The sequence below is a fragment of the Scylla paramamosain genome, chromosome 49 (genome assembly GCF_035594125.1).
Source record: "Scylla paramamosain isolate STU-SP2022 chromosome 49, ASM3559412v1, whole genome shotgun sequence".
Classification (NCBI taxonomy): Eukaryota; Metazoa; Arthropoda; class Malacostraca; order Decapoda; family Portunidae; genus Scylla; species Scylla paramamosain.
Window position 1 is genome coordinate 2525001 of NC_087199.1, and position 23643 is coordinate 2548643.

A 23643-nucleotide genomic window follows, 5' to 3' on the forward strand; every position below is an offset into this window, starting at 1 on the left:
TGAAAGAAGGGCAGGGTTAGGAGGAGGAGGAGGAGGAGGAGGAGGAGGAGGAGGAGGAGGAGGAGGAGGAGGAGGAGGAGGAGGAGGAGAAGGAGGAGGAGGAGGAGGAGGAGGATAGCAATTATAAAGAAAAGTTGTTAAGATTATGAAGAAGAAGAAGAAGAAGAAGAAGAAGAAGAAGAAGAAGAAGAAGAAGGAGAAGGAGAAGGAGAAGGAGAAGAAGAAGAAGAAGAAGAAGAAGAAGAAGAAGAAGAAGAAGAAGAAGAAGAAGAAGAAGAAGAAGAAGAAGAAGAAGAAGAAGAAGAAGAAGAAGAAGAAGAAGAAGAAGAAGAAGAGGAGGAGGAAGAGAAGGAAAAGAGAGGAACGAAGAAAGGGACATTTTTAAATAGAAGTAAAAATATGAAAGTTGAAGGAAGGAAGGAAGGAAGAAGGAAGGAAGAAGGAAAAAAAGAAAGAAAAGAAAGAAAAAGAAAAAGAAAAAGAAAGAAAGGGAGAAATATACAATAAAACATTACAAATAGAAGTGTTAGGTCTCTCTCTCTCTCTCTCTCTCTCTCTCTCTCTCTCTCTCTCTCTCTCTCTCTCTCTCTCTCTCTCTCTCTCTCTCACACACACACACTTCTCCATCACCACAAACCTACGCAACCACACCAAACACACCCTGAATGCCACACACACCCACTCCCACACACTCAAACGCACTCAAACACCCAAATACACCCCACCACACAATTCTCCACCCCGACAAACCTATACAACCACACCAAACACACCCACTCCCACATTGACAGCCATATCCACTCACCCACGCTGCAGACGGATGTGACAGTCCTGAATTGGTGGATGATGTTGCGGGGAAGGAAGTAGATGTCGTTGTCACACAGCTGGATGCGGGCAAAGCGGATGCCATCGCGGCGCAGCTGGTTCAACTTGGCGTCCTCTATCCACTGTATGCACTGAGGGAGGGAGAAGGAGAGAGTGAGAGGGAGAGTGAATGCAGAGTTGTATGTATTGTTTGGGAGGAGAGAGAGAGAGGTTCTAGTGACAGATTAACATTTGTATATTGTTAACAGGAGAAACACTCTTTTAAAAGGCTCTAGTTGAAGTGACAGATTTTTAAGGGTGTTTTTATAGTTGTAGTGACAGATTAACTACATTTCTACATCTTTAACAGGAGAAACTCTTTTAAAAGGCTCTAGTTGATGTGACAAGGATTTTTAAGGGTGTTTTTATGGTTGTAGTCACAGATTAACAACATTTCTGCATTGTTAACAGGAGAAATATTTTTTCAAAAGCCTCGAGTTGAAGTGACATGTTTTCAAGAGTGCTTTTACGGTTGCAGTGACAGAATAACAACATTTCTACATTATGAACAGGAGAAACACTCTTTTAAAAGGCTCCAGTTGAAGTGATGGATTTTCAAGAGTGTTTTTATGGTTGTAGAGGCAGATTAACAACATTTCTACATTATTAGTAAGAGAGACACTCTTGAGAACCCAGGTAGTCATCTCTGTGAACTTGGAGAACAGTGGTGGTGAGAGAGCTAAGCATTTCTGAACACAGGCCTCAAACACACAATCTCTCCCTCCCTCTGTCTCTCTGTCTCTCAAAAACAACACCAAATAACAGAATAACCAAGCAATTCTCTCTCTTTCTGTTTCACACACACACACACACACACAGTCCTCTCTTCCTCACTTAATAATAAACCAAATATAATTATCACCCATTTATTTTCTCTCAGTCTCTCAAACACACACAAAGCCTCTCTCTCTCTCTCTCTCTCTCTCTCTCTCTCTCTCTCACCTGCGAGATAGGAGGTTCATGTAGGTCGAGTTGCAGCTTCTCCACAATGTCATGGAAATCGTGAGCGTCAAAGGCCACCACGTCCTTCACCACCCTGTTGTGTGAGTAAGGCTGGCCACAGTGCACCGCCTTCAGCACCCCTGTGACGGGAGGCAGAGGAAGAGTGTTGCTGTAGTAGTAGTAGACCCCCCTCAGACACTAATACCTTCACATACCCTTCATAGTCCCAAAACACTCCCGAAAGACCTCCCCAACACCTTCTACAGACCCCAAACACCCCCAACACATCTCATAGTCCCCAAACATCCCCCCCCAACACCCCTCATGGCCTTTAAACACCCCTAACAACTTTCACAGCCCTCCAAACACCCCTCACAGCCCCTCAACACTATAACACACACACACACACACTTCTAAACCCTCCACAATCTTAACACAAACCCCCAAACACACACACACACACACACAGACACACACCAACAGCGGCAGTCGTGCGTCGGTCCAGCCCAGCTCCAACGTGGTCTGCGTGGGCCTTGGTGCGGTCCTCAAACATCATTTCTCTGGCGTTGGTGGCCCGGGGGAGGTACTGCAGACGCTGGAGTTCATTTATCCTGTTTCTGTGGGTGGTGAAGGGCGATGGGTGAGTAGGGGGGTGTGGTGGTGGAAGAGGAGGGGAAGGTAGGGGTGAGGGTGTGTGCTGGAGGGGGTGAGGGAAAATGTGAAGGGAAAGATGAGGGGACATGGAGGGAGGGGAGTGGTGGAGGAGGAGGAGTGGAGGAGGAGGATGCAAGGGACAGAAACTGGAGGAAGCTTGTACATGGTCGAAGAAGAAGAAGAAGAAGAAGAAGAAGAAGAAGAAGAAGAAGAAGAAGAAGAAGAAGAAGAAGAAGAAGAAGAAGAAGAAGAAGAAGAAGAAGAAGAAGAAGAAGAAGAAGAAGAAGAAGAAGAAGAAGAAGAAGAAGAAGAAGAAGAAGAAGAAGAAGAAGAAGAAGAAGAAGAAGAAGAAGAAGAAGAAGAAGAAGAAGAAGAAGAAGAAGAAGAAGAAGAAGAAGAAGAAGAAGAAGAAGAAGAAGAAGAAGAAGAAGAAGAAGAAGAAGAAGAAGAAGAAGAAGAAGAAGAAGAAGAAGAAGAAGAAGAAGAAGAAGAAGAAGAAGAAGAAGAAGAAGAAGAAGAAGAAGAAGAAGAAGAAGAAGAAGAAGAAGAAGAAGAAGAAGAAGAAGAAGAAGAAGAAGAAGAAGAAGAAGAAGAAGAAGAAGAAGAAGAAGAAGAAGAAGAAGAAGAAGAAGAAGAAGAAGAAGAAGAAGAAGAAGAAGAAGAAGAAGAAGAAGAAGAAGAAGAAGAAGAAGAAGAAGAAGAAGAAGGTAGGTAGATGCAAGGAACAAACTTACTCCTAATTAAAGAAGAATAATAACTATTTCTCTCTCTCTCTCTCTCTCTCTCTCTCTTCTCTCCTCTCTCTCTCTCTCTCTCTCTCTCACCTCTTCCTCTTGGCCGGACTCTTGCCAAGCTCTGCAGTGGGGATGAGCTGCTCCCCGGGCCGTATCCACAGTATGGGGCCATCGTTGCTCTGCTGGGGCGACGTCATCTTCACTACTGACATGGGTCCCCACGGCATGGCCTGGTGGGGCGGGGCGGGGCAGGGCAGTCAGGTTAATGGGGTCAAGAAAGGGTGGGTGTTTGGTTAAGTACAACTGACACTGCTATTGTTACTACTACTACTACTACTACTACTACTACTACTTAAGGGGATAAATAAGTTAAATAATGATAATGTTTACTATATCTACTACTACTATTAGAGAGAGAGAGAGAGAGAGAGAGAGAGAGAGAGATCGAGAGAGAGAGAGAGAGAGAGAGAGAGAGAGAGAGAGAGAGAGAGAGAGAGAGAGAGAGAGAGAGAGAGAGAGAGAGAGAGAGAGAGAGAGAGAGAGAAATAATAGGAAAAGAAGAAATTGAAAAGCATTAAAACAAACTACTACTACTACTACTACTACTACTATTACTACTACTACTACTACTGATGCTACAATTTCTCCTCCTCCTCCTCCTCCTCTTTGCACTACTACTACTACTACTACTACCATTCTTCCATCCTCCACCAGCACCCACCTGTCTCAAGAAGGGGTTTTCCTCCATCATGGCCAGGAAGTTAGGGAAGTATCCGCCCACCTCCTCGTGCACGGTTCCCACCACGCTCACCTGGTGCAGCGGCCCGGCGCGGAAGGTGCCGTTGGAGTAGCTCTTGTACACCTGCAGGAGGGAAGTGGTAGTAGTGGTGATAGAAATAAAGGATAAATTCAAAGGGGAAACTTAAGTAAATGAAAACCAAGATAAACTTTTCATAACACACTTGCATGAATTCACTTTTCTTTGTTTTATTTTAGGGAATGTGAAGGAAAGGAGGAAAAATAAAGATGAAGAGAAAAATAGGCCAATAAATGAATAGCTTGAAGAAGAACACCATTACTAGCACTACAAAACACTGCAACACCATTCTAAGCCTCAACACACTCAAAAACACACAAATAAAAAACTCATTAAAACTCACCACACTCAAATCACATCCAAACACACTTTATTAACCCTCAAGTCACATCCAAACACACTATTAACCCTCAACACATTCAAAAAAACAAAAAAACATCCAAACACACTTATTAATCCTCAATCCCCATAAAACACACTAAAACACCCACAATACACATGATCTACACCTCAGAATCCACAGACACACAACTGCACCTTTACTTACACCTCAAAATCTACAATTCAACTGCCTCACCACAGCAAAGGCACAAAAACACTCCCAAACGCACTATGAACCCTCGCTGTACCTTGAAAACACCCCAAAATATCGCGTTTCAACTTAGCACACCTACAGAACCTTACAAAAACACCTTAAACTTTTACAGAACCTCCAAAAAAAAAGGTTAAACACAAACAAAAACCCATAAAAGCACAGTTAAACCCTGCCATGCCACACCAAACACATTAAAAACACTTGAACCACACCTCAGGAGCCCCACAGAACCCCAACTCCATCTCACCTGTATGAAAATAAACCTTCAACAAAACCCCAAAAAACAGCCAAATGAAAACAAAAAAATCTTTAAAAGTACAATTAAACCCTGCCACACCCTAAGAACCCCTAAAAACACCCTAAACAACCCTACAAACACCATAAAAAAAAACTCACAATAGTAAATAAAAGCTTAACTAGTCTAAAAACACCCCCAAAAGACCCCAGCAGTCCCTTAAACACCCCCTCAGCGCCTCACCTCATCCCGGTACTTCTCCATGGTAAAGGTCTCAAGGTCAGAGTTTCTGCCAATGTGACCTATGACCCCGGCCTTCACGAACAAGGTGGGGTGTGTTTCGGCCATGTAGTCGAGGAGGTCAGGCATGTAACGGGCCGCGTTGTGCACGATGCCACACACGTGATGAGCGTACCCGTTTTCATCCTCGGAAAAGACTACCTGTATGGGGTATAGGGGGGTGTCAAGGGGGTGTCAGGGGGTGTCTAGGGGTGGCTGGGTGTGTTCGGGGGAGTGTTATGGCAAGGAATGGTGGTGAGGTGGTGTTATGTGTTAGGGTGTGTGTGTGTGTGTATGAGGCAGGGAGAGCTGGTGAAGTGTGTTTAAGGGTGTTTTGGTTTGTGTTTGTGTGTGTGTGTGAGGCAGAGAATGGTGGCAAGGTGGCATTTTGGTGTTTAAATGAGTGTGTGTGTATGTGTGTGTGTGTGTGTGTGTGTGTGTGTGTGTGTCTCTCTCTCTCTCTCTCTCTCTCTCTCACAACAACAAGTACAAAAGCTCAGTGAGGTGTCAGTCTCCAGTGTGTCAGAATGGTTACCCTAAACTGCAGGATAAGTGTGTTGCAGCCTCCCTCCTCAAAGAGTTCAAGTCACAGGCAGGGGGAATACAGCAGCAGGCAGGGAGTTCAGGAGTGTGCCAGTGAGAGGGGTGAAAGACTCAGAATACTGGTTAACTCTTGCTCTCTCTCTGGCACACACACACACACGCACACACACACACACACACACACACACACACACACACACACACACAACTGGCATAGGAGGCATCATGTCACTCAGTCCCATATTCTGAAATGCTCTGCTCTCTCACCATGACTTTTTTCCAAGGTCACAGAGATGATTAGCCAGGTTCTCAAGTGTTTCTCCTGTTCAAAGTGTAGAAATGTTGTTAATCTGTCACTAGAACTGTAAAAACATCCTTGAATACCTGTCTAACTTCAACTAGAGCCTTGTAAAAGTAGTGGAGGTGTAGCACAAGTGTTTTAGAATAGTCCTCACACACACACACACACACACACACACACACACACACACACACACACACACACACACACACACACACACACACAGCTGGCACAGGAGACATCACAGTCCTGCCTGCCAGAGCGGCCCACCTGCAGGAACTCCTGAGCCAGCTGGTGCTGGTCCTGGGGGCTGAGGGTGGCCACCTGCTCCTGGTAAAGGTGCAGCACGGTGGCGCCGCCATTGGGGTACGTCTCCACGTGGATGAACTTGGCGAAGCGGCACTGCTCCAGCCCCGGCGCCCCGCACCCCGCCGGCGGCCGGGGCAGCGACACGTGGCAGCTGCCGTGGTCCACCTTGGGGAACACCGGCGTGGAGGCACGGGGTTGCTGTGCTGTGGTGGCGGTGGTGGGGCTGGTGATGGTGGAGGCGGGCAGTGCAGCGGGTGCAGGGGGCCGGGGGTCAGTCTTGTCGCGCCGGCACTGCACGCCAATGTTGTAGCGCTTGATCTTGCTGCGACGGTGACACTTGGCACACTCCCGCCGCCGAGACACTGAGGAGTGGCTGCTCCCCCCACCACCACCACCACCACCGCTGCTGCTGCTGTGCCGTGCCCGCTGCCCGCTGTGGGGGGTGTGTGGGGCACCCTCACCCCCCCGCACCTTCTCTGCTGGCGTGCTGGGGGTGCCTGGGGCCAGCACTGGTGCTGCTGCTGTCACTGCTGCTGCTGCTGCTGCTGTCGTGCTGCTGCTGCTGCTGATGCTACTGCCAGTGGTGGTGGTGACAGTGGTGCTGGTGGTGGTGGTGGGTGTGGTGGTAGTAGTAGTGGTGGTGGTAGTGGTGGTGGTGGTGGTTCTGTCCTTCACCTCAAGGGTGGGGTCCTTCTCTGGGGTGGCCTTGGGAGCGGGGCAGCGGTCCTCCACGCGGCGTGTGGGGCTGGGGCCCTCCGTGGCACACTCTGCCTCCTCTCGCCTGGGGGTGTGGGGGGTGCTGGGGGCATCGCTACTTTTCTTGGAGGAGGTAGGGGGCTTCCTGAGGGTGGAGGTCTTGATGTAGGACTCCCCACGGGACTGTGGCGGCGGCTCCTCCTCCCGGGGTGCCTCAGCCTCCCCCTCAGGGCGAGGGGGCCGCGGCGTGGGGCCGGTGTAGATGGAGGTGTCGCCCTCCTCAGCAAACTTGCTCAGCTCGTCCAGCACCTCACTCTTGAAGTCCAGCTTGGGGGGTGTGGTGGTGGTAGTAGTGGTGGTGGTGGTGGTCGTGGTGGTGGTGGTGGCGGCGGCAGCAGTAGCAGGGGTGCCAGGGGTGTGGGGCTCCTCCCCCTGTTCTGCAGCAGGGGTGGAGGGAGCCTCCTCCCCCGCCGGAGCCCTGGGGCAGGCGGGGGCCTCCGGCTTGTGGTCGGGGGACAGGTCGCTGCCGTCGTCAAAGCCACTCTCCGCTGTGTCGTGGCCCTCGCCCCCTTGCCCCGCCCCACCCCGCCCCTCCAGCCCCTCTTCCTCACTGAAGCGCCGCAGCTTCTCAGCAGAGGGGGGGGATGGTGACGGGGCGCGGCGGGGCGGTCTCGGCGGCAGGGGACAGGATGGGGCAGGGCGCGGGGCGACTCTTCTGCCGCACCACGGGGTCTGGCCGCCACCGGGGCAGTGGCAAGTCCATGGGGGAGCGGGGCCGCGGTGCACGGGGCGGGCTGCTGCCCCGCCCACGCGGCGACTTCGGCGTGGGGTTGTGGCGGGGCCTGGCCGGGGTGGTGGGGGAGGGCAGGTTGCCCCGTGGGGACCGTGGGGGTGGGGGGGACAGCACCTCCAGCTTGAGGGGAGTGTGGGTTGGGGACAGGATGGTGGGCACCTCCATGTGTGGGCTGCGGGGTGGGGCGGGGCTGGGAGGCGGCACAGGGCTGCGGGATCTGGTAGGGGGCAGGGGTGAGGGGGACGGGGAGCGGGAGGAGGAGGGGGAGCCAAACTGGGGAGAAGGGGACTTGGGGCACTCTATGGGACAGTCTGGCAAGGGGGAGGGTGTGTCCCTCTCCGGAGCCTCTTCCCCAGGGGGTGCTGGGGGGTCCGGGGCAGTGGGGGGGCCTGGGGACTGAGATTCACTGTGGGGGGAGGAATGTGGGGCAGACTGAGAGGCAGATGGGGAGGGGAGGTGGAGCGCCTGGGGAGGTGGGGGTGTGGTGGGGCACTGGGGGAGGGGAGGGGTTCCTGGGGAGGCTGGTGGAGGAGGGGGAGGGGGCGTGGGTGGAGGGAGGGGTGGACTACCCCCTGCTGCCTCTCCAGTCACCACCCCTCTGTCTGGACTGGTGGGGGGCTCCTGGGGATCAGGACTGGGGGACCCAGGGGTGGTGTGAGGGACGGCAGGGGACTTGGGAGGGGGTGGGGGAATCTCAGGTGACTGAGGTGGGGGGTGGGGGGGCCAGGCAGGACTAAGAGATGGTGACTGTGGGGGTGAGGTGGGCCGGACTGTATTGGGGGTGTAAGGGGGGGAGGTGGGGGTGACGATTGGGAGAGAGGGGCAGGGAATGGGGGTGGGGGTGCTTGGGGAATTACTTGGGGGGGTGTCTGACCCCCTCACTGAAGTCTGGGTGGGAGGGGAGGGGGATGATGACGAAGGGGGGAGAGTGGGGCTGGGGGGAGATGCTGAGCCCAACTGGGGATGTGGGGGGACACGGGGTGGCTCCGGGGGGTGGGGGTGAAGGGTGTGGTTCTGGCGGGGGTGGTGAGGGGGGGAGGGTGTGAGGGAGAGGGAATCCGAAGAGTCCCCCCCATCAGATGAGGACCCCATGTGGTTCCGAGGGGCCAGGCGGAGTGGTGGGGGGGTGTAGCTTCTCTCCTGGGGTGAGGGGGCACAGGGGAGAGAAAGGGGGAGAGGGAGAAAATACATTAATTGACATCATTTTATAAGGAAGGAGAGAGAGAGAGAGAGAGAGAGAGAGAGAGAGAGAGAGAGAGAGAGAGAGAGAGAGAGAGAGAGAGAGAGAGAGAGAGAGAGAGAGAAATATAGCCACTAACATCAACAATAAAAGTAATAGCAATAATAGTAGTAGTAATAATAATAATAATAATAATAATAATAATAATAATAATAATAATAATAATAATAATAATAATAATAATAATAATCTAAATACTACATAATTAATTTCTATTATACAAGGTAAAAATTTATCTGTAATTTATTCTTTGCTTTCACAATGTTATATCTCATCTACTACTACTACTACTACTACTACTACAACTATGTACTACTACCACCACCACCACCACCGATACACACCTGTCCTCTTTCGGGTGTGCCACCGCCGCTGCCGCCGCTGCTCTCATTGTCCCCTCTCCACCGCAGGATTGCCTCACCCCCCCTCTCCTTCTCCTGGGTGGGGGGAAGTGGGATTAGGTTAGGTTAGGTTAGGTGTGTGTGTGTGTGTGTGAGGTTGGCCTTGAGCAGGGAACACAGACAGTCTTCATTTCCCTGATAAGTAATATTACAGTGAGTCTTGCTGGCTGATGAATCACATACCGCACATTAATGACTGCTATTACACGAGGCAGTACTAATATCCTTACTAATATGTCTTGGTATGTTTACAAATGAAAAAAAAAGGCAGTGTTTATAAAGGACTGTACATAAACACCAGGCGATTCTAATATCCTTACTAATATGTGTTGGTTAAGTTTACAAATAAAAAAAAAGGCAGTGTTTATAAAGGACCTGTACATAACCACTGTATCCATAACTGTCTTAAAATATTGAAACCTTGGCGTCTTTCAGTATTGAGTGTACCATGTAACTAGTGTCTTTCAGCTAACACCAGCAACACATCAAACACACATTGACTCTGATTTATGTACACCACGCTGCCAATTCTCTAGGTTAGGTGAGGTGAAGTTAGGTTAGGGTAGGAGTGTGTGTGTGTGTGTGTGTGTGTGTGTGTGTGTGTGTTTCACCTTCTGTTATTGTTTTTCTTTAATTTCTTCATTCAAATTATTTTCTACTTTCATCTCTCTCTCTCTCTCTCTCTCTCTCTCTCTCTCTCTCTCTCTCTCTCTCTCTCTCTCTCTCTCTCACCCTATGCCTGTGTTTCTTGGGGTGTCCTCTCTCCCTCTCCCTCTCTCTCTCTCTGTGCTTCTTCTTCTTGTGGTGGTGATGGTGGTGGTGGTGGTGATGGTGGCGCGGGTGGTGGCGTGGCGTATGGTGGTGGTGACGGTGGTGGCGGTGGTGGTGGTGGTGGTCGCTGGTGTCTAGCGGTCCAGACTCCGCAGTACAGAGGGGGGTTTCTGTGGGGAGAAGGTTAAGTTAAGTTTGGTTAGGTTAGGTTAGATTCGGTTAGATTAGGTTAGGTTAGGTTAGGTTTTGTTAAGTTAGGTTGGTTAGGTTAGGTTAGGTTTGGTCTGGTTAGGTTGATTTGGTTAGGTTTTGTTAAGTTAGGTTAGGTTGGTTAGGTTAGGTTAGGTTTGGTCTGGTTAGGTTGATTTGGTTAGGTTTTGTTAGGTTAGGTTTAGTTTAGGTTAGGTTTAGTTAACACACACCAACACACAAGTGCATCAAAAAACTTACTTAAATTAATAATAAAAAATAAAGTTTGTGGTGTGTTTGTGTGTGTGCGTGTGTGTGTGTGTGTGTGTCAGTTTTTGGCGCGTGAAAGATGGGCACAAGTTTCATGAAAATAATGAACTGGCAACACTGTGGTGTCCAGACCAGGCCACTGCTGGGTGGTGTGCCAGGCTCGGGCTATCACTCAGGCTGTCTGCTGCTCATCCCAGGTCAATGCTAACCAGTTTTCCTTTACATATTTTCTTGAGATTTACTTGACCTAATTTAACCTTGCTTAACCTAACCTAACCTAATTTTACTTAAACCTAACTTTACTTAAACCTAACTTAACCTAACCTAACTTAATCTAACCATACCTCACTATACCTCACCATACCATACCTCACTATACCTAACCTTTGTGTGTGTGACATACCTAACTTTACTTAAAATCTAACCTAACCTACTTACAAGCTCAGGTGACATGCAGTGGGGAAAAATTCTGAGCTACGAGGTTGTGAGGATTTCTTTTCCCGTTTTCTCTATTTCCGAGGGGAGAAAACAAGTGAAATTACCTTTTTAACGAGATTTTATGCGATCACCTTAAAGATAACTCCCTTCAGAATCCAGTGATATATAACATGTACCTACTTACAAGCCTAAAAGTAAACTGCCAATATGCCTACTTACAAGCCTAAAAGTAAAGAAAAAATGCCAATATGCCTATTTACAAGCTTAAAAATAAAGAAAAATGCCAATATGCCTACTTATAAGCCTAAAAAAATACAGAAAAGTGACTCCATATGCCTACTTACAAGCCTAAAAATAAAGAAAATTGGCCTATATACCTACTTACAAATAAAGAGAAGTGCCCCTATGCGTACTTACAAGCGTCAAGGGCAAGAAAATAGTGCCTGTAAGTGTTGCAAGGCACAGAGGCCACCAACACCTGCCGGCACAACAGGCATTGGAAAGAACACCTGTGAAGGCTACTGGGGTGTGTGTGCGTGAGATTAAATCATGTTAGTTTTTAGTTAAGTTGATGGACTGGGACTGGCATCTCTGTGGGCTTTTTTTTTTGTTTAATTGGATTTTTGTTGTCCTTAGCCAGTGTTCCTCCAACATAAAAGAAAAAAAAGTAGTAGTAGTAGTAGTAGTAGTAGTAGTAGTAGTAGTAGTTTGGCTATCTTTTCATGACGGGAATTACTATCAACGGTCTGTATTTTGAAATCCTCTGCCCTCCCACCACTGCCGCTCTTCAAGGCCACAGCGATGATTGGCCAGGTTCACAAGAGTGTTTCCCCTGTTGATAATGTAGGAATGTTGTTAATCTGTCACTACAACCATAAAAACATCCTTGAAAACCTGTATCATTTCAACTAGAGCCTTTTAAGAGTGTTTCTCCTGTTAATAATGTAGAAATATTATTAATCTGTCAATACAACCATAAAAACACCCTTAAAAATCTGTCACTTCAACTAGAGCCTTTTTAAAAGAGTATTTTTCCTGTTCATAATGTAGAAATGTTAATCTGTCACTAGAACCATAAAAAACATCCTTAAAAACCTGTGTCACTTCAAATACAGCCTTTTAAAAGTGTTTCTCCTGTTAATAATGTAGAAATATTGTTAATCTGTCACTAGAACCATAAAAACATCCTTGAAAACCTGTGTCACTTCAAATACAGCCTTTTAAAAGTGTGTTTCTCCTATTAGTAATGCAGAAATATTGTTAATCTGTCACTACAAACATAAAACATCCTTGAAAACCTGTCATTTCAACTAGAGCCTTTTAAGTGTGTTTCTCCTGTTAATAATGTAGAAATATTATTAATCTGTCACTAGAACCATAAAAACACCCTTAAAAATCTGTCACTTCAACTAGAGCCCTTTTAAAAGAGTATGTTTCCTGTTAATAATGTAGAAATGTTAATCTGTCACTAGAACCATAAAAACATCCTTAAAAACCTGTGTCACTTCAAATACAGCCTTTTAAAAGTGTGTTTCTCCTATTAGTAATGCAGAAATATTGTTAATCTGTCACTACAACCATAAAACATCCTTGAAAACCTGTCATTTCAACTAGAGCCTTTTAAGTGTGTTTCTCCTGTTAATAATGTAGAAATATTAATCTCTCACTAGAACCATAAAAACACCCTTAAAAACCTGTCACTTCAACTAGAGACTTTCAAAAGAGTATTTCTCCTGTTGATAATGTAGAAATGTTGTTAATCTGTCACTAGAACCATAAAAACATCCTTGAAAACCTGTGTCACTTCAAATACAGCCTTTTAAAAGCGTTTCTCCTATTAGTAATGCAGAAATGTTGTTAATCTGTCACTAGAACCATAAAACATCCTTGAAAACCTGTGTCATTTCAATTAGAGCCTTTTAAAAGAGTGTTTCTCCTGTTAATAATGTAGAAATATTGTTAATCTGTCACTACAACCATAAAAACACCCTTAAAAACCTGTCACTTCAACTAAAGCCTTTTAAAAGTGTTTCTCCTGTTAATAATGTAGAAATGTTAATCTGTCACTACAACCATAAAAACACCCTTAAAAACCTGTGTCACTTCAACTAGAGCCTTTTAAAAGTGTTACTCATGTTAATAATGTAGAAATATTATTAATCTGTCAATACAACCATAAAAACACCCTTAAAAACCTGTCACTTCAAGTAGAGCCTTTTAAAAGAATGTTTCTCCTGTTAATAATGTAGAAATGTTAACCTGTCACTACAACCATAAAAACATCCTTGAAAACCTGTGTCACTTCAACTAGAGCCTTTAAAAAGAGTTTCTCATGTTAATAATGTAGAAATATTATTAATCTGTCACTACAACCATAAAAACACCCTTAAAAACCTATGTCACTTCAACTAGAGCCTTTTAAAAGAGTGTTTATCATGTTAACAATGTAGAAATATTATAAATCTGTCACTACAACTATAAAAACACCCTTAAAAAGAGTGTTTCTCCTGTTAATAATGTAGAAATATTATCAATTTGTCACTACAACCATAAAAACACCCTTAAAAACCTGTGTCACTTCAACTAGAGCCTTTGGGAAGCAGTGTGGGGTGCAGCACAGTGTTGCAAAATACAGCCCTGCATGTCTAATCTATTAATTTAAGTGACAGTGAGAAACAGGAGAAATATACAGTTTAAGTGATGTTTTAAGTGTTCTAAGTAGTCAGTAGATAAAAAGGACACTACAGGTATACAGAAAACATAAGAATGTAGTTACTTATAAAAGGAATGAACAAGAATGACGAAAATTTCAAAGTAAGTAAAATTTAAGTAACTGAAGTTGGAAAGGTTTAAGTGTTTTTAAGTAACATTTAAGTAAGACAATACAGAAGGTTGTTACTCATCAAGAACACACACACACACACACACACACACACACACACACACACACACACACACACACACACACACACACACATTCTTAGCATTCTCTCTCTCTCTCTCTCTCTCTCTCTCTCTCTCTCTCTCTCTCTCTCTCTCTCTCTCTCTCTCTCTCTCTCTTACTTATAAATGGACATGAAGGAAAAAAGTGCCAAAATAATTAGAATTTAAATGACAGTGAAAAGTAAGAAAAAAAATAAGTTAAGTATTTCTAAGTAATTTTGAAGTATTTCTAAGTAACATTTAAGTAAGACACACTACAGAAGGTAATCAATTATGAGAAATGAAGGAATAAGTGCCAAAATAAGTAATGTTAAATGAGACAGTGAAAATAAAAAAAAAATAAATAAAAATAAAAAAAAATAATAAAATAAATAAATAAATAAATAAATAAATAAATGAAAAAATGTTTGTTATAAGTTTCTTTGTAACATTGAAGACAAAAACCAAACATAGCACTGATGAATGTTGTTACTTATAATATCAATGAAAATAACAAAAAAGTACCAAAAATAAGTATAATTTAAGTACCAATAAGAAAAATTTTGTGTTAAGTGATTCTAAGTAACATTTAAGTAAAATAAGTATTGAAAGGTCCACAGAAAGCACATAAAAGGTTGTTACTTATAAAATCAAGGGAATAAAGTAAAAAGTGTTAAAAAAAAGTAGAATTTAAGTGACAAATAATGACAAGCAGGAAAAATGTTTAAGTTGTTTTAAGTATTTCTAAGTAACATTACATAAGAGACACTACGAAGGTAATTACTTATGAGAAATTAGTAAAAGTATCAAAAGTAAAATTTAAGTGACAGTGAATGAGATAGAAAAAAAAATATATGTTTAAGTGAAGTTTTAAGTGTTTCTAAGTAATATTTAAGACAGACACTACAGAACAATTACTTATATGAAAACAAAGGCACCAAAATAACAAGTTAAGTAAGGCAGTGAGAAACACAGAAAAAATTGTGATAAGTATTTCTAAGTAACATTTAAGTAAGACACTACAGGATCCACAGACCACAAAATATAGTTACTTGTAAAATCAATGACAAAATGAGGAAAAAAGTGTCAATAGCAAAATTTAAGTGATAAAGTAAGTTGGAAAAATATTTAAGTGAACATTTGGAAAAATATTTAAGTGAACATTTAAGTATTTCTAAGTAACACTGAAGTAAGGTAGACACTGTGAAAGGTTGTTACTTATGAAAAATTAAGTAAAACTACCAAAATAAATAGAATTTAAGTGACAGAGAAATAAGAAAAACATTTGTATTAAGTGCCTTTAAGTAACATTTAAGTAAGGTAGACACTGAAAAAAATAAATAGAATTTAAGTGACAGTTAAAAATAAGAACATTTGTATTAAGTGCCTTTAAGTAACATTTAAGTAAGAGACACTACAGAAGATTGTTACTTTGAGAAATTAAGAAAAAGCATCAAATTAAGTAGAATCTAAGTGACAATTAGAGAAAAATAAGAAAAATGTTAGTGTTAAGTGTTTGTAAGTAACATTTAAGTAAGACACACTACTTAATTAACTACATGACTGGGAAAAAATATCAAAATAAGTAGAATTTAAGTAAATTAGTGAAGAACTGAATAAAAAAAAATGTTTAGGTGAAATTTTAAGTGTTTGTTTCTAAGTAGGTAAGACACACACTACAGTAGATAATAAATAAATAAATAAATAAATAATAAAAAAACATCAAAAGTAGAATTTAAGTTGAAGACCTGAAAAAATATGAAGTGAAGTTTTAAGTGTTTCTAAGTTACATTTAAGTAAGACGCATGTGAAGACTACCATACTTATCAAATGAGGGAAAAAATGTCAAAACTGAAATTTAAGTAACAAAAAAAAAAAATAAATAAATAAATAAATAAAATAAAATAAAATAAAATAAAATAAAATTGTTTCAGTAAAGTTTTAAGTGTTCTAAGTAGCATTCAAGTAATACACACACTACACAAGCTTGTTACTTATGAGAAGTGAGGGAAAAAAGTGTTAAAAGTAGAATTTAAGTGACAGTGAGAAACAGGAGAAATGTTTAAGTGTTTGTAAGTAACACTGAAGTAAACACACACTACAGGACCTACAGAAAGTATGTAAGTAGGTATTAACTTATAAAATTGATGAAAAATTAGAAAAATGACAAATAAGTAGAATTTTAGTGAATGGGAAAAGGAATAAAAATTTTGTATAAGTGGTTTTAAGTGTTCAAAAGTAACATTTAAGTAAGCCAGGCACTACAGAAGGTAATTACTTATGATAAACTATGATAAAAGCACCAAATAAGTAGAATTTAAGTGACTGACAAGTAAGAGAGATGATTTGTGTTAAGTGTTTTTAAGTAACATTTAAGTAAGGCTGCAGAAGGTTACTGATGAGAAATTAGGAAAAGTGTCAAAATAAGTAGAATTTAAGTGACATATAGGAGAAAATGTCTGTGTTAAGTATTTGTAAGTAACATTTAAGTAAGACACACAACAGGATCAGAGAAAACATTGAAAGTTGTAAAATTATTGAGAAATGAGGAAAAGTTAAAATAAGTAGAATTTAAGTGACAAATAGGAAAAAAAGATGCTTATTAATATGGTTTTAAGGATTTGTAAGTAACATTTAAGTAAGACACTACAGGATCAGAGAAAACATTGAAAGTTGTAAAATTATTGAGAAATGAGGAAAAGTTAAAATAAGTAGAATTTAAGTGACTGAAATGGAAAAAAAAAGATGCTTATTAATATGTTTTAAGTATCTGTAAGTAACATTAAGTAAGACACACACTATAGGATCTAGGGAAAGCAATGAATGTTGTAAAATTATTGAGAAATGAGGAAAAGTGTTGAAATAAGTAGAATTTAAGTGACAGTGAGAAACTGAAAAAAAATGCTTATTTAGTGTGGTTTTAAGAATTTGTAAGTAATATTTAAGTAAGACACACACTACAAAAAGGTAATCACTTATGAGAAAAGAGGAAAAGTTTCAAAATAAGTCAATTTTAATCTTATACACAACAGACAGTGAAAACACGAATAAAATGTGTGTTAAGTGTTTGTAAGTAACATTTAAATAACACACTACGAAATCTACAAATAGCACAGATGAAGGTATTTACTTAAAAAATGAAATATAAATGAGGGGGAAAAAAAAAGTGTCAAAATAAGTAGGATTTAAGTGACAGTTGGTGAGAAATAAGAAAGTTTTTGTGTTAAGTATTTCTAAGTAACAATTAAGTGAGACACTGCAGGAAAAGAAAAAAAAATAATAATAATGATAAAATAAATAAATAAATAAATAAATAAAGTTTGTAAGAAATAGAATGTTTAAGTGAAATATGAAGCATTTCTAAGTAGCATGTAAGTAAGACAACACAGGTAAAGGTTACTACTTATAAAATCAACGAACAAAAAGGATGTGTCAAAATGAGAGTTGAATTTAAGTGACAGTGAGACACAGGAAAAATGTTTTAAGTATTTCTAAGTAACAATCAGGAAAAATGTTTTAAGTATTTCTAAGTAACAGTTAAGTAAGACACACACTACAGAGGCTACAAAGAGCACAGAAGGTTGTTATTTATGAAACTAGTGAAAAATTAGGAAAAAAAAGTGTTAAAATAAGTAAAATTTAAGTGACAGACAATAAGGTGGAAAAATGTTCAGTGATGTTTTAAGTGTTTATAAGTAAATTTTAAGTAAGACACTACAGAAAGATGCTACTCACAATAAACTAAGAAAAATAGTAGAATTTAAGTAATAGTGAAAAGTAAGAAAAGTATTAAATATTTCTAAGTAACATTTAAAGTAAGAAAAGCATTGTGTTAAGTATTTCTAAGTAACATAAGTAACATTTCAGACACTACATAATCCACACAAGAAGGATGTTACTTGTAAAATTAGTAAAAATTATGAAAAAAGTGCCAAAATAAGTAGAATTTTAATGACTGAGGAATAGAGAAATGCTGTTTAAGTGTTTATAAGTAATGTTTTAAGTGAGACATGATACAGAAGGTAGTTACTTGTGAGAAATGAGGGAAAAAAGTGTTAAAAAGTAGAAGTGACTGAGAAATGAGAAAAGTTTGTGTTAAGTGTTTGTAAGTAACATTTAAGTAACACACTGCAGGGCACACAAGTATGCAAGAAGGTTGTTACTTATGAAATCAATGAAAAATGTGAAAAAAAGTAAAATAAGTAAAATTTAAGTACTAGCGAAGAATGGAAAAAAGTGTTGGTGATGATATAAGTGTTTTATAAGTAATATTTAAGTAAGACAAACAGTAATTACCTATGATAAACTAGGAGGGCATCAAAATAAGTAGAATTTAAGTGACTGAGAAATAAGAAAAAAAATTTAAGTGTTTCTAAGTAACATTTAAGTAAGAGACACTACAAAAGGTTGTCACTTATGAGAAATTATGAAAAGTACCAAAATAAGCAGAATTTAAGTGACAGCTAGAGAGAAATGAGAAAAAATACTTATGTGAAGTGATTGTAAGTAACATTTAAGTAAAACACACACTACAGGATCTAAAGAAAGCACAGAATATTGTTACTTATAAATTCAATGAGATGATGAAATAAGTGCTAAAATAAGTAGAATTTAAGTGACAAATGCAAAATTCTTGTTTATGTTAAGTTTTAAGTATTTCTAAGTAACCTTTAAGTAAAACACACTACAGAATCAATGACAAAAGAGGAAATAAGTGTCTGAATTTAAGTAGACAGCAGAATTTAAGTGACAGACAGTAAGAAGCAGGAAAACATTGTGTAAGTGGTGTTAAGTGTTTATGAGTAACATTTAAGTAAAACTGACACTGCAAAAGGTAGCTACTTATAAAATTAATAAGAAATAAGAAAAAAATTGTGAAAAGTAAAATTTAAGTGAGAAATAAGAAAAGTTAGTTCAGTTTTTCTAAGTAGCATTTAAGTAAGACACTACAGCATTCACAGACCACATTAGAAGGTTGTTACTTATAAAATCAATAAGAGAGAAAAAAAGTCAAGTAAGTAGAATTTAAGTGTAAGAAGCAGGGAAAAAAATGTTTCTGAGGTCTTTAAGTATTTCTAAGTAACACAGAAGTAAGACACACACTAGAAAAATAATTACTTACAAGAAGTTATGCAAAAAAGTGTCAGAATATGAAGAACCTTAATAATCACAGTGAAAAATGTTTGTGTTAAGTATTTCTAAGTAACATTTAAGTAAAAACACACACTACAGGGTATACAGAAGTACTGAAGAAGGTAATAACTTAAAAAATGAATGAAAAATAAGAGAAAAGTATCAAACAATTTAAGTAAGAGGAAAAAAATAGAAAAATGTTGTTAAAGTGAAGTTTTTAGTGTTTATAAGTAATATTTAAGTAATGCAGACACTACAGAAGATAGTCACTTATAATATGAATGAATGAGAAGGAAAACGATGTCAAAATAAGTAGAATTTAAATGATAAACGATGAGAAATAGGAGAAATGTTGTTGAAGTGGTTTTAAGTGTTTATAAGTAATATTTAAGTAAGACACTACACAAGATAGTTTTAATATAAGTGAACAAGAAGGAAAAAGGTCAAAATAAGTAGAATTTAAAAGATAAACAATGAGAAATAGGAAAAATGTTGTTGAAGTGGTTTTAAGTGTTTATAAGTAATATTTAAGTAAGACACTACACAAGGTAATTACTTATAAGTTAGGAAATTAGGAAAAAAAAGTATCAAAATAACTGGAATTTAAGTGACAGAAAAAGAAAAATATTTAAGTGAACTTTTAAGTGTTCCTAAGTGACATTTAAGTATGGTACAAACTGCACAAGCTACACACACCACAAAAGAAGGTAGTTACTTATAAAATTAGTGAAAACTTAGGAAATGTGTCACAATAAGTAAAATTTAAGTGACAGACAGTGAGCAGGAAAAATTTTGTGTTAAGTGAAGTGTTTTCTAAGTATCATGTAAGTAAGACACACTACAAAAGGTAATTACTTGTGAGAAATTAAGGGAAGTGTCAAAATACATAGATTTAAAGTGAGTTAGAGAGAAATAAGAAAAATGTTAGTGTTAAGTATTTCTAAGTAACATTTAAGTAAGGCACACTACAGGATCTAAGGAGAGCACAGAAGATTGTTACTTATAAAATCAATAAAAGTAAGAGAAAAGTGTCAAAATGTGAAGAATTTTAATTAACAGTGAGAAATAGAAAAAATATTAGTGTTAAGTGTTTATAAGTAACATTTAAGTAAGACACACAATACAAAAGGTTGTTACTTATGAGAAATCAAGAAAAAGTTCCAATATATGTAGAATTTAAGTGAAAGACAGTGAGAAGTAAGAAAAATATTAGTGTTAAGTGTTTATAAGTAACATTTAAGTAAGACACACACTACAAAAGGTTGTTACTTATGAGAAATCAAGAAAAAGTTCCAATATATGTAGAATTTAAGTGAAAGACAGTGATAAGTAAGAAAAATATTAGTGTTAAGTGTTTATAAGTAACATTTAAGTAAGACACACTACAGAATCCACACAAAGCACAGAAGAATATAGTTACTTACAAAATTAATGAGAAATGATCGAAAAGTTTGACATTAAGTAAAATTTAAATGAGAGAAGTTGAAAAATATTGCTTAAGTGGTTTTAAGTAACATTTAAGTAAGAACCACACTACACAAGGTTGTTACTTATGATAAATTAAGAAAAAAGTACCAATACACATAGAATTTAAGTGACAGACAGCAACAAGTAAGAAAATATTAGTGTTAAGTATTTCTAAGTAACATTTACGTAAGACACACTACAGGATCCACACCAAGCACAGAAGAATGCCGTTACTTATAAAATTGGAGAGAAATGAGAAAAAAGTAAATAAGTAGAATTGAAGTGAATGAGAAGCAGGAAAAAAAGTGAATTAAGTGAATTATGGTCAGAAACACTTAAGACTCAACACAACACTTAAAAATAGTTACTTATAAAATCAATGAAAAATGAGAAGAAAGATATGAAAAAAATAAATAAATAAATAAATATCTTTTTCTCTGTTCATTTCTTGTCCTTGTCTTTCCTCCTCCTCCTCCTCCTCCTCCTCCTCCTCCTCCTCCTCCTCCTCCTCCTCCTCCTCCTCCTCCTCTGGGCAGATAATTTAAGTAACAGTGAGAAGTAGGAGAAATATTTGTTATAGAAAAATTAACTTAACATCTAATTTGACAACTAACTTAACTACATCTAATCTAACAACAAACCTAACGACATCTAACAACTAAACTAACAACATCTAATTTAATAAAGTACACCAACCACTCCATCACCCTAAACCCTTAAAAACCCTAAATTAACCCCAACAGACCCAACAAAACCCAAAACACACACTATGACCCTAAACTAACCCTAAATTAACCCCAATAGACCCAACAAAACCCTAAACACACACAGTGACCCTAAACTAACCCTAAATTAACCCCAATAGACCCAAGGAAACCCTAAACACACACAGTGACCCTAAACTAACCCTAAATTAACCCCAACAGACCCAACAAAACCCTAAACACACTTTAACTTTATGACCCTAACCTAAACTCCTTAAAAACCCTAAAAACACACCTAAATCCCTTAAAAATTGCAAAAAACCCTCCAAGACCCTAAATTAACCTAAAGAAACCCCTTAAAACATCACTCACTGCAACTTAACCCCTAAAAAAATAAAGTAACCCAAATAAACCCTTAAAATACCCTAAAAACACAATTCAAGACCCTAACCTCACCCTAAACCAACCTGAGAAACTTTAGAAAAAACCCAAACTTTACTGATCTGACCCTTAAAAGCCCTAAATTTAAGTAACCTGACCCTTAAAGACCCCAAAGTTAACCTAACCCTAATAAACTGAAGGTAAGCCCCAAATCTAACTACCCTAACCCTTAAAAGACCCCCAAACTAACCCCAAATCTACCCTAGACCCTAAAAATTCCTTAAAAAACACTGCAGGACCTTAACTAACCCTAAATTAAGGCAAAAAAACACAAAAAACAGGCTAATTTGACAGATTTAACACAGTAACACCTCCGAACACAAACACACCAAATTAACAGGGTGTGTCATAAGTTTGGGCACCTGCGATTAGTAACTGATTTGATTATAGGTTGTCCTTACTGTTTAAAAGGGGGGGAGGGGGGGAATCTGGTTACTGTTGTGTCTGGTTCTTGTAGTCTATGGAATGATGTTTGTGTGTTTGTGTGTGTGTATGTATGTATGTTTGTATGTTTGTATGTTTGTCTGTGTCAATTTGTGTGTGTGTTTGTCTGTTTGTTTTTGTCTGTCTGTCTGTTTGTCTGGCAGAATGTATATATGTCTATCTGCATGTCTGTCTGTCTGTCTGTCAATCTGTCTGTCTGTATGTCTGTCTGTCTGTCAGTCTGTATGTCTCAGTGTCTGTCAATCTGTATATCTGTCAGCCTGCATGTCTATCAGTCTGTGTGTGTGTCTGTCAATATGTCTGTTTGTCTGTATGTCTGTATGTTCTAAGGGTTCAGACTTATGGGACACCCTGTAACCTAACAAACCTAAAATAGATAAATAAATAAATAAATAATAAACAAATAGCTAAAAAAAAAACGAAAAAATCTGAAAAACTCACCAAACCAACACTTCTTTTTGTCACATTAAATTCAACTACTTATACACACTTCTAACTAAACCCACGCCAGATTTAAGTGCTTCTAAGTGACCCACGCACACCACACTTACACTAACGCAGCCACGCACACCACACACCAAAATTAGCGTACCAAACCACACTTAAGCCACTCACCAACCCAATAAAACCAGGAAATTTGAAGAAAAAAGTAGAAATTTAGTTCTTTTTACCCTCACGCCCGATTTAAGTACTTCTAAGTAACTCACGCACACAATACTTACACCACAGCACCCACACACACCACAGACTAAAATTAACATACTAAACTCCACGAAACCGAAGAGAAAACACGAAGAATCCGGAAAAAAACGGAACCTAACGAGTCATCTGCAAACGAGCAATTCAAATCGCCACCACATCACCACCACGTACACCACACACACCATAACCTGACCTGACCCCCACAAGACCCCAAGAAGCCCCCCAGCCCCCCGCAAGCCCCCTACATACCCGTATCATAGTGTGGGTCCATTACTGGGGGCTGGCGGGCCACACTCACGCCTAGCCCCTGATCGCACGTGCCGGGGAAATTCCTCCTTCTCGTAGCGGCGCCCTCAGCTATCACGCCCCCTGCCTCGCTCTCTCTGCGCTCCTCGGCACTACGTTGCAAGGAAGCGGCGGGAGGAGGTGCAGCGCGTCCGTCCTCCTTCGTGGCCGCCATAACACTGAGTCCCGGATGTGCTGGTGCTGGTCAAGCCGCCGACAGATGGCAGCCGTGTGTGTGGTAGTGATGGTGGTGGTGGTCTTAGGGGTCTTGTCTTGCCGCCTAGACATCTCGGCTCCTTTTTTTGAATTGTTGTTGGTTTAATTATGGTTTTAGTAGTTTTTTTTTTCGGTTTTATTTGTGTTTTGTTTTTGTTGTAGTTGCTTTTTCTTGTTTCGTTTTGTCTTGCCGCCTGGTCCTTCGGCTGTGGTTATTCTCACTCCTTTTCTATATTTCATTGTTCAGTTTTGTTTTTA

The 23643-nt window shown here is 40.1% G+C and overlaps 1 protein-coding gene across 1 annotated transcript in view; it reads right to left on the bottom strand.

The window, feature by feature from the left end:
• Nucleotides 1-23410, bottom strand: part of LOC135095603 (serine/arginine repetitive matrix protein 2-like) — a 28335-nt gene extending 4925 nt beyond the window's left edge. The window contains 11 exon segments of the mRNA XM_063996529.1: nt 806-956; nt 1807-1946; nt 2284-2423; nt 3285-3424; nt 3916-4056; nt 5085-5282; nt 6235-7611; nt 7613-8902; nt 9347-9439; nt 10136-10344; nt 23134-23410. Coding sequence (XP_063852599.1) covers nt 806-956; nt 1807-1946; nt 2284-2423; nt 3285-3424; nt 3916-4056; nt 5085-5282; nt 6235-7611; nt 7613-8902; nt 9347-9439; nt 10136-10344; nt 23134-23344 — 4090 coding nt within the window. The 5' untranslated portion in view covers nt 23345-23410.
• Between the last annotated feature and the right edge of the window lie 233 nt (nt 23411-23643).